The sequence below is a fragment of the Neophocaena asiaeorientalis genome, unplaced genomic scaffold (genome assembly GCF_003031525.2).
Source record: "Neophocaena asiaeorientalis asiaeorientalis breed wild unplaced genomic scaffold, Neophocaena_asiaeorientalis_V1.1 scaffold233, whole genome shotgun sequence".
Lineage (NCBI taxonomy): Eukaryota > Metazoa > Chordata > Mammalia > Artiodactyla > Phocoenidae > Neophocaena > Neophocaena asiaeorientalis.
The window spans coordinates 155,964-167,307 of record NW_020171811.1 but is presented as its reverse complement, the minus strand read 5'-3'; the positions used below and the strand labels follow the sequence as shown (position 1 = coordinate 167,307).

The following is an 11,344-nucleotide window of genomic DNA, read 5'->3' as shown; positions in this document are numbered from 1 at the left end:
GTAAGGCCTGGAACTTTTTAATTTGATCTTTATCACTTGATTTCTTTAGCTGTCTTTAAAAATAAAAGTTAAAAGTTTGTTACTTACAATTGCATAGAACTAAATTATTTAGGCGCAGAACAAAGGAATTCAATCTGCCTTTAGTATTCCAACTAAAGACTTCCTGTTAACAGCAGAATTCCTTCCTCTGGCACATACAGTAACTGCCTGTAGGCCAAAATGTTAAAGGTCAAATTTCACAGCTAAATGTAGAACCTGCCGCTAGGCCGTAAAACCCTTTAAGATATTATACAACTTGTTTTTTGTACTTCTGCTAAATACAGTAATATGAAATTAACCCCTGAGATAAGGCGTTTCCTAAAAGTCTAAGTAATAACTAATTGGCAGGAATTACTACTGTCAAGTCATTACAAAACTATTTTCTTTCAAACCTTTTTTATGATTACATTAGTAACAAATCGAAATTTAAACCTTGTGAAAATAAATCTGTCTACAGCACATCCTTACTCTCCCACAAACTTACTTTCTCCTTTCCATTCATTCAAATTACCTGAACTCTCTCCAGCATAAATCTGGAAAATATAAGAAGTTTCAAGTCTTTTCAAGATGAATTCAAGAAACTTCCAGCTATTGTCTCATATTCAGATTGTTTTTCTTCTGGAAAAGACAGCTGTTAGGCTTTTCTGTTTGGTTAATAATTGGTTGTTAATCCTTCCCTGCCACTTAGGAGACCCCTGCAAAGAAGTTCCGTTTTTTTCTGAAAGGTAAAACATTAATCTTATTGCCCTGATATAAATTAATGTTAAGTGAGATTTCTCAAGCATGTATCACTGTCGCAATAAGTGCAAATCTTTTTTAAAATGACATTCTTTAATTTGAAAAAGTATCCAATTAACTTGTATTTTATTTATTTCTAAGATATGATTGAGGAAAGCTGTTTTAAAGTCTGTCATTCAAATTACAAAAACTGTATCAAATTGCATAAAAAGGGTCCTAAGAGAGAATCCGTAGAAATTTAGTTTTTACAGTATTTCCTCAAAGATATTTTGCGAATCAGAATTTTAAAATAAGATTTTTAACCTGGTATCATTAATTCTTCATACTTCAGGCATAAAAGTGTCATGAGCTATCGGTGATGTTTGCAACATAAATATACATGGGAAACATAAGTACGAAGAACAGCAATCTGTATTAACGAAAAACAGATTGTTATAAGCTATTATTCCCGCTACCCCTTGGCTACCAAAAATGTCTTAAGACTCCAGACTTGAAATCTGTGGATCCATTCACTTATTCAACCATTTATTTTTAGAGCACCTCTTATACAGTCAGGTGCTTTGCTAATCCTATCTGACTCTTCTCTTTCCCTCATCTCTCAATACCCATTATTGGCCAAGGCCCATCAATGCAGATGTGTCTCACTTTGCCCCTTTCCAAATGTCCCCAGCCTAGGTCAAATCCTCATTAACATTTAAAATATTAGCCATAAGACATGCACCAAATGGAAATCTATGGAGCTTTGAAACTACATATAAATAGTGTTTAACATTAAGAAACTCATTAAAGTAAAAAAGCAAGGATATAAAACTGTACAGAGTATAATCACGACAATGTTAAAAAGAAATGTCATGGAAAAAGATGAAGGAAATAACTAAATACAAAGAATCTCTGGCATAATTAGTGCTTTACCTTTACTTTTCTGCATTTTGCAAATTTCCTATAATAAGCAGGTATTACTCTAAAAAATATATAAAAATGAACTTTATTTTTAAAACATACTATTTTGATTGGATAACAAATCATTTCTGAGGTTTAAAACTACACGATAGGGCTTCCCTGGTGGCGCAGTGGTTGGGAGCCTGCCTGCTGATGCAGGGGACACGGGTTTGTGCCCCGGTCCGGGAAGATCCTACATGCCGCAAAGCGGCTGGGCCCACGAGCCGTGGCCGCTGAGCCTGCGCGTCTGGAGCCTGTGCTCCGCAATGGGAGAGGCCACAGCAGTGAGAGGCCCGTGTACCGCAACAACAACAACAAAAAAAACTACATGATATCAGAAATAGCCAAAAGAAACACTGAAGTATGCAACTGTCTAATCCTTTAACCTAGAATTTAAAAACAAAAAAGGCTCTCACCTATTTTCATTACAGTATTTCTATATGCCTAGAAAACGTCTCCTCTTCAATATCCCAGTGAGACTTGAATGTCAGCTTTCACAAAATAAGCTGCTCTTGCCAACTGTTCCATACTATTTTCAAAACTTCAGTGATTTACTTTCTCCCAAAACCATAATTAAGTCTCATTTTTCCTCCAAAAGCATCACAGATTTGCACTACCACTGGTACCTGAGGTTCTCTTTTCTCTAGCTATCTATCCTGAGTACAGCTAGTAAACTAATCTTTGAATACTGCTTTCATAAAATGAAAATCTTGTCCTTTTGAAATCTGCAATGGCTTCTGCTTGACTCGAGCTTAAATCCTACAGCCTGTTGTTGCATCACTAATCTCCACTCCATCTTACAACTTATTTCTTCAAACTAGACAGAATTACACAGTTACTTGGATTTACATGTCTGCTGTTTTCACTGATTATTTCACCTAAAATGTCCTTCCTATATCCCATGTCAATCTACAGTCCAAGCACAAAGAAAAATAGTTCAGGTCCTACCTCTTCCATGGACCACTCTCTAAGTATTTTAGCCTACCCTGATCTCTCTCTCTTCTGGCTCCCTATCGCACTCAGTCAGTACCACATAGTATAACAACTGTCTGTCATCATTTTTCATATATTGGTTTTGTTCTCCCAAATAAGGTACCAGAAGTCAGATACCAAAAGGGAAAATGATAGACACATAAATGATTAATACTAAGTGAATGAAGTGTTTTCTACACTTAAAACGCTCATACACCACACTGTTTTTAAATCACTTTATTTGAAGTTTCATGGGCTAAAAAAGTAAATGTCTCATGTATTTTTTATTTTCATCCTGCCAAAATTTAAAGCCTACAACTTACTAGGAAAAAAACCAATCAGATTAAAAAGTTTAATTTTCAGCTTGCTTCAGTTTACCTAGTGTAATCTAGTACTTTAGGAATAAAGTAGAACTGTGCATTTCTCCTATCTCTTCTGCTCCCCGTCAGGAAAATTATCCCAAAGTCAGGAAATATAGAGAGCAGATTTTTGAAAATTATATGGCAAATATTTTTGCTCATTGCAAAAAGCACAACAAAAAGACACACTTAACACACAATTAATCATTTGACAATAAGTCTTTTTAAACTAGGGAAATAATTCTTTAACTACAAAAACAGTTCTGTTAAAAAAGAAACAGTGCAAGTGTTAGCTAAGTAATGATGCAGTTGCCCGTGGTATCACCTACCATGCGCAATTCTTATTTGCCTTTCCTTTCCCAGGTTTAAGTCCAGTTTCTCTGAATCCCTAACTGTCCCATTCTACTAAATCTAAACATAGATTCAATCCAACTACAGACATTAAAATCTCTCTAAGTTTTCAAGGTTCATACTGTTAACAGTCTAGATAGCCTTCAGATACGTATCAAGTTTTTACAAAATAATTAGGTGAGTTAATGGACACAAAATTCTTTCCCTCCGTGTAGGTTAATAATTATTTGCAAGCAGGCTTAGCAAGACTGGCAATATGGAGTAGTAGTTCTCTAGGAGTATCTGTTAGCTTCCCAAGAAAATCTAGAAAAAGAACATCTTTTTAATGAAGTGTTAATAAACCTAAATACAAACTAATTTTAAGTTACCTGAAGCATGCCTCCCCTGATTCTGTGGCATTCTTTGGAAGAGATCATGGTTGTATTCATAATATCTATAGTCTTCGTGTGCTCGATCTCCAAGCGGGCGCCTCCTCTGACCATCAAAATAATTATCTGAATAATAATATCGGGAACCAGAGTCTCCATTTTCAACAGCAAAATTAACTTCTGTTAAAAATGACTGAGAAGAGCCATATTCCCTAGGGACATCTGCTAGACTCCTGGCAAGGTAAGAAGGTGCAGATAATCTGTTGCTTTCTCTTCTCATTATTTCATGAGGTGTTCTTTGAATTGGAGTTCTAAGGAAACTATGGTTTCTTGAAACTATTCCATCTCCAGAAGCTGCAAAGGCATTAGAGCTTGAATCTGGAAGACAGATATCAGTTCGTCTTGGAATTGTTGGACCATGCCGGATAAATGAAGGCATAAGATCTATAACAGAACAAAGAGTAAAATGACCAGTAAGTAATACACTTTTCAAAAGTTGTTCATTTATATCTATCACCCCAAAATGAAAAATTTCAATGGACTTAAGAAAACACAATTTAAAATTTGGACTTAAGAAAACACAATTTAAAATTTTAGGAAAGTATTTGGGTTTGTTTGTTTATTTATGGCTGCGTTGGGTCTTCATTGCTGCGTGCAGGCTTTCTCTAGTTGCGGTGAGCGGCGGCTACTCTTGGTTGCGGTGTGCAGGCTTCTCATTGCAGTGGCTTCTCATTGCAGAACACGGGCTCTAGGCACATGGGCTTCAGTAGTTGTGGCACGCGGGCTCTAGAGCGCAGGCTCAGTAGTTGTGGCGCACAGGCTTAGTTGCTCTGAGGCACGTGGGATCTTCCCGGACCAGGGCTCGAACCCGCGTCCCCTGCATTGGCAGGCGGATTATTAACCACTGCGCCACCAGGGAAGTCCCTGGGTATTTAAAAATTGAGGCTGATTGATGTCTTCCCACTCAAATGAATTTATAATTTGTATAAACATGTTATATGTAAGCTCTGCCAGAATCGGACGTATTCTGCATACTACCATACATGATATGATTAAACGTCAATAAGCTTAACTATGAAATACACATTAATGAAACACTCATGAATAAACATGTAAACGATCTAACAAATGGATACAGAGTTAACCAGCATAACTTAACATTTCAGTTTGTTTTGCTGATTTTACTTCATTTTCAAAATTCCCCAAGCCCTTCTTCAAGCAAACACGATTTAAAAAATAAAACAGAACATAATGCTATTCCCAAACATGTAAAGGTGAATTCCTCTAAAAAGATTTTAATATTATTAACCTGGCCTTCCTACTCTTGGAATTATGTAGCAGTAGTACAGTAATCAAAACATGGAAAAACTAAAAATTTAACTATGAAAATTAAAAAATAAAAAAGATCTCATTTCTGGGACCACCCTAGTGGTCCAGTGGTTAAGACTCCGCCTTCCAATGCAGAGGGCGCAGGTTCCATCCCTGGTCCGGGAACTAAAATCCCACATGCCCCAGAGTGCGCCCAAAAATCTTAAAAAAAAAAAAAAAAAAAGAATCTCATTTCGAAGAGACACACAAATGTTGAACCAGTTCAAAAAAACGTCAAGTCTAAAACTATGGCTCCTTTAAGAACAATTATAACTCAAAACAGAAGATAAGAACAATGGCTTTAAGGATACAGTACTTTTTTTTTTTTTTTTTTTAATTTTTGGCTGAGTTGGGTCTTCGTTGCAGTGCACGGGCTTCTCATCTTGGTGGCTTCTCTTGTGGAGCACGAGCTCTAGGCACACAGCCTTCAGTAGCTGGGGCACACGGACTCAGTAGTTGTGGCTCCTGGGCTCTAGAGCACAGGCTCAGTAGTTGTGGCACACGGGCTTAGTTGCTCCGTGGCATGTGGGATCTTCCCGGACCAGGGCTCGAACCCATGTCCCCTGCATTGGTAGGCGGATTCTTAACCACTGCGCCACCAGGGAAGCCCAGGATACAGCACTTTTGAACACAGAGCTTAAATAGCTTGGGTATTCCTGGTTAGAAAGCAAATACCTTTATAACAAGAAGAAAACTGGATTTGGAGACCGTTTTATTAGTTCGTTTAACAGTATCAGAGAGCATTCATATTAATATACAACAGAAGCTAACTAAGCTAACTAGACAAAAATAAGTTTCCAAATAAACAAGGCTCAACATTTGATGAAACTAAAAAAGTAATTTCATGATTTCAAGTAATGTTCAATAAACTTTATTTGCAGCAAACTGCAAGCTATTTTAGCCAAAATCCTAAGAGAATGTGTAACCGAAAATCAAAATGTTAAAAAAGGCTTAAAAATCAAGTTTCAGGTTACTGATGTACCCATCTGATCTGTTCTGTAAGAAAGCACTGCAAATACAAGGATAAATCTGGAAAGTTGATGATGTGGTTGTAATGGAAAAAACATGCTCTCCACACCTTTCTGTGTGATCTTGGGCAAATATTACTAGGAACCTCTATGAAAAGCTTTCCCAATTACAATATGAGGTAATGCTTAAGTCACAAAGTCACCAGCTTCCAAGAAGGAAACTTACACAAAGGACCCAGCAGTATGAGCACCAAAAAATTAGCTCCTTAGCTCACAAATGTTCTGAACACACAAGCAAGACTTAAAAATTCAAAAGACTCCGCCGGAAAATCAGAGTCAAATACTTAAATTGAAAATTAGAAAAGTGCCAGTGTTCAGGGGGAAGAAAAATGCACTCTATTAAATTTCTTTTTAAATACAGAAAAAAAAACTTTTTCGTAATATACCCTAAAATATGATAGAATTTGAGTACTTTCTTTTAGGGGTCTCTAGGGTGCTTTATTTGAAGCAATTCTCACGACGAACACAGCCAAACATGTAATTTTGGCTCCTCCACCCTGAGATCTACTATTGATGAGGCTTTGGGTAGTGGCTACAATAGCGACGGTCAGCTTTCAGCTCCTCACTTCTGCATCCAACAGCTGACGGGCTAAGGAATTCTACCCAAGCATTCGCACGGCTTCCAGCACGGGCGAGTGACACCCTCAATGTTTACAAACACAAGACAAATCTCGACGTAACGAGAAGAGAAAAACATGTGCCCCAGTGTAATCACTTTAATTCGTATAAAATCAGGGGATCAGCAATTTAAGTGTTTCCTAAAGAACCTCTTTCTTCCCGTAATCAAAACCAACGACACTGCCACAAGGGAACCGGGAAGTCTGTGGTTATTTGGGGGGAGGGGGGCGGAGGTGGACTAATCTAAGTTTCTTATTCTTTATCAGCTTTCAAACAACGAACACCACTCCAGGCATAATAAAATTAAAAAAAAAAAACAAAAACCAATATTCCACAGAGACCAAAAAGGAATGCGAAGCCACGGGGAGCGGCGTCCGGCACCCCGCCCGGGTCCCCGCAGCCCGTGGCCGCCCCGGCCAGGTGTGGGCGCGGCGCCCGACACTCACTCCGCAGCAGAGGCGACGTCTCCTTCTTCACGTACTTCCCCTGCACCTCAGCCGGCTTGGACACTTCGTTTTTGGTTTTTTTTCGGGACAGCATCCTTGTCCACGAGGCCCCAGGCCACACCAAGCAGCCGCCCTAGGGCTCCGCGCCGGGCTCCGGACGTCCCCGCCGCCACCTCCGCCGGCGCCGCCGCCTCCTTCCCTCCCGAGCCGCCGCCGCCGCCGCCGCCTCTCCGCAGCCCGGGGTCGCCCACAGGGACTGCCGCATGTTCGGGGCGCTAAGCGCGCCGGCCACCGCTCAATCTCTTGTCCGCTCCTTCCCGGAAGTCTACCCGCTCCGCGACGCTGCCCGAGAACTCAGAGAAGAGAGGCCAGGGACGCCCGCGCAGGGCCATGGTCCGCTGCGGGCCGCCTAATAGCCGCTACGGCCGCCGCCGCCGCCTACATCCCGTAAACTTTCCCCGCGGCCGCTGGGAATTCTGGGAAACTCGACGCAGCGCGAGCGCCGCCGCCCCTCCCCCACACCAGCTCCGGGGCGCGGCTCGGACTGCCGGATGGTTGCCGAGCTCCTAGCTAACGGGCTGGCTCCGCTGTCTGCAGTAGGGGTAGCGGCTGCCCTCACTCCCCCTCGGCGAGAAGCAGGTCCCGCGGACATGAAGGACGAAACCCTCCCGCGGGAGGCCGTGGCACGCTCCTGCAAAGGAGCCTCTTCTACCCGCAGATTTTTCTCTCAGGACCTCGAGGGAGCCGGTGACGACCCCAAGATGCGTTCCCGTCCCCGGCCACGAAAGAGGACGTCCCTCTTGGAGTTTTTTGGGCTGGTAAATTCAAGTCCGTGATAGCACAGAACGCCAGTAGAGTTGAAGGAACACCACCACGCTTAGGCTAGTGCCGCACCAAAAAAAAAATCTAGAGCCCTCTTTTTGTTGAAAACATTAGTCTGGCCAATACTAATTAAACAGTATGAATCTGTAGTCTCCCAAGTGCCGGGGAGTGTGCACCTTTCTGATAAAGGAAAAAACGGAGGAAGAGGCCAAAATGGAGTTTCTACGATCTTTGATGTAAGATAAATTTGATTATTAGCATAATTTATTTAATCACCACTGTCATTATTATACGAACTAACCACATATCTCCTCTTGGAGATGTCAATGGGAAAAAATCAATAAATAATCTACAATAGGCATAGAAAAGAGTTTTATTTGAGCCAAACTGGGAAGTATAAGCCCAGAAGACAGCTTCTCAGATAACTCTAAGGAAGTGCTGGGGGAAGCATAGTTTTCCGCGTAGGTTTGTGTCTGGTGGGAACAAAGAACATTCAACAAGTCAGGGATGCGTTCCTTCAAGGTTTCCAAAAAATGTATCAGTTTGGAATACAGCGAGTCAGTATGGCCTTAGCACCTGGGAAGGGAGTCTTATCATTGAAGCAGCAACAGCATTGGTGGCCCAGCAAGGGAGGCATTTAATTTTTATTTTTAACATGGACATTATTTAGTTTTGGTAAGTGAGCTCTTTAATAATTAAAGCAGATGTACAATGTGTGTTTGATAGGCCACAGGCTGTTTTAGCTAGCATAAAGTTAACTCGTGTAATCCAGAATGACTTCCTTATACCTCAATATGTGAACATTTCTTTCTTAAATATTCCAGTATTAGATTTTTTGAGAATTTTGAGCACTAAAGGTCAAGACCTGGGATTTTTAAATCAAAAATAGACCCTGCTTTCTTCTATATAACTTAGCAGAGGGGCAAAATGTACAGGATAACATTTAGAAAATAAGATGGGATCCACCCCCAATTGACCAAATTGAGGCTTTGACAATGGAAAGTGCTTTCCCTGAGATAGGAAACATCCTACAAGAGATGTAAACAGTTAACAAAAGGCAAGGAATTTTCTACTTATACAAGGTTAGGAAGCTGTTCAAATTTTGTTTTGCCATGAACAAACAAATAAGACATTTTGTCTAGTGCCTGTCTCCATCTTTGCATATTGTTATGGTCCCTTGGTACAAATCTCTCACAATTCATTCAATAACCAACAAATATTTATTGATCACCCACTCTGCTAGGCACTGTTCTAGGTGCTTGGGATATAGCAATAGGCAAAGAATCCCTACTCTCATGGGGAAGAGAGACAATAAAGAAGAAAAGTAAATAAAATGTACTGTGCTGCATAGTGATAAGTGCTGAGGTGAAAATTAAACAAGAAAAAGAGGGTTTGTGATTTTAGTGGGACTAGCTCATGAGAAGGAGCCTTTGGAGTTAAGTGATAAAGGAAATTGGCAATGCAGCTATCTGGAGGAAGAATATTCCAGGCAGAAAGAACAGCAAGTGCAAAATCACTGCAAGTTACCATGTTCCTGGCAGTTTGAAGTAATGTAAGAAGGTCTGTGTAGCTGGAGCAGAGGAGTAGTGGGAAATGAAGTTAGAGAGGTAACAATGGCACCTAGGGCCTTGTAGGTAAGGAATTTCACTTTGAGCAGAGGAGTGACATGATCTAACTTAATGTTTTTAAATAGGATGGTTTTGAATGCTGTGTTGAAAATAGACTGAATGGGAGCAAGGGTAGAAGTAGGAGAGATCAGTCAAAAGCTATTGCTGGCTTGGAGCAGGCTAACAGCAGTGGAGATGATGCGAAGTGGTCAGACTTTGGATATATTTTAACGACAGAGCCAACAGGATTTGCTAACAAATTGAATATGGAGTATGAGAGAGAGAGAAATCAAGGATCACTCCTGTGGGTATGTAAATCTTAACAATAGAACAGAAATATTATGTATAAAATAAATAAGCTACAAGGATATATTGTACAACACAAGGAATACAGCCAATATTTGATAATAACTATTAATGGAGTATAACCTTTAAAAATTGTGAATCACTATGTTGTATACCTATAACATATAATATTGTATATCAACTGTATCTCAATTTAAAAAAAAAGAATAGAATAGAATCTCAACAGAATAGCAGATTGTACTGTGAGAGGAACATCAGAAAAGCAGTTACTTGTTCCTGTTGTTCAGATAGGACCAGTACTAAAGTGTTGGTCGTGTGGATGGAGAGGAGTGATGAAACATAAATGGCGAGACAATGGGGTTTTGTTACAGATAGGGTATGGTGTCAGGAGATGAAGGGAGGGAAGGGGGAGCCAAAGAAGTGCCAGGTTTCTGCCTAGGGCTTACTTCAGAAGGATAAGAAAACAAAAGCATATTAAGACCTCGTTAATATAGCCAACTCTTCACACTTGTGGTTTTCCTAGAGACTGAAATACAGGATGCCTTGCACATTTATGTAAGAAAAAATACAGGATTTTATAGTTAGAAAAGAATCTTAGATCAGCTAGGCTAACCTCATTTTATTAATGTGGAAACCAAGCTAGAAAAATTAAGTGATTTGCTTCAGATTTTATTCCTGGTCAGTAGCAAACACATCTCAGGACTGGAGTTTTCTATTCCCATTTTGGACCTTTTCCTGTTATAGCACATGAAGAGTCCCACTAATGCGAGTCCAGTTTCTAACAGTTATTTTGAAAGCCATTCATGTTCCAAACAAAGAACTCCCCTTTTCAATGTTATTTCAGTTCTTTGAATTGAGAGAAAGCCTCAACTAGGTGCTCTTCTTAAGAGCTGTAATTTGCCTTTTTATCAAGGAGGGTGCATTCCAAGATCAACAGTCTGCAGACAGCATCAGCAGTAGCATTATGTGAACTTTTAATTCAAATCCTTAAATCCAGACACTTTGAATTCACATCTGTTTTCTAGAAATTCCTGGATTTCTGGTAGTTTTTATTAAGGAATCTAGATTTTGCAGGTCTAATTCTCCAGGCATAGCTTTTGAGAAGGCTAATATTATATTACATAATAGCGATATTTTTTTTCCCCTTGCAGTTGCATTCTCTGTGGAGAAAATCTTAGTTTTCTCACATGAAAATTAAGAATTTGAACTAATTGTTTTCCAAAGTGTCTTTCAGGCCTACAGTTTTGTGCCACGTAGGCAGAAGGAAATATACAAAAATAAAAACAATTATCCTAGTAGTATAATAGGGATATAGGTGATTTCTTTAAAAATATTTATCATTGGGCTTCCCTGGTGGTGCAGTGGTTGAGAGTCCGCCTGCCG

The 11,344-nt window shown here is 39.9% G+C and overlaps 1 protein-coding gene across 1 annotated transcript in view; it reads right to left on the bottom strand.

The window, feature by feature from the left end:
• The window catches only part of SAV1 (salvador family WW domain containing protein 1), a 31,718-nt gene extending 24,024 nt beyond the window's left edge, over positions 1-7,694 (bottom strand). Inside the window, exons 1-2 of the mRNA XM_024733783.1 lie at positions 7,227-7,694; positions 3,767-4,210 (exon numbers count right to left, since the gene is read on the bottom strand). Coding sequence (XP_024589551.1) covers positions 3,767-4,210; positions 7,227-7,320 — 538 coding nt within the window. The 5' untranslated portion in view covers positions 7,321-7,694. The remainder of the gene's footprint in view (positions 1-3,766; positions 4,211-7,226) is intronic.
• Between the last annotated feature and the right edge of the window lie 3,650 nt (positions 7,695-11,344).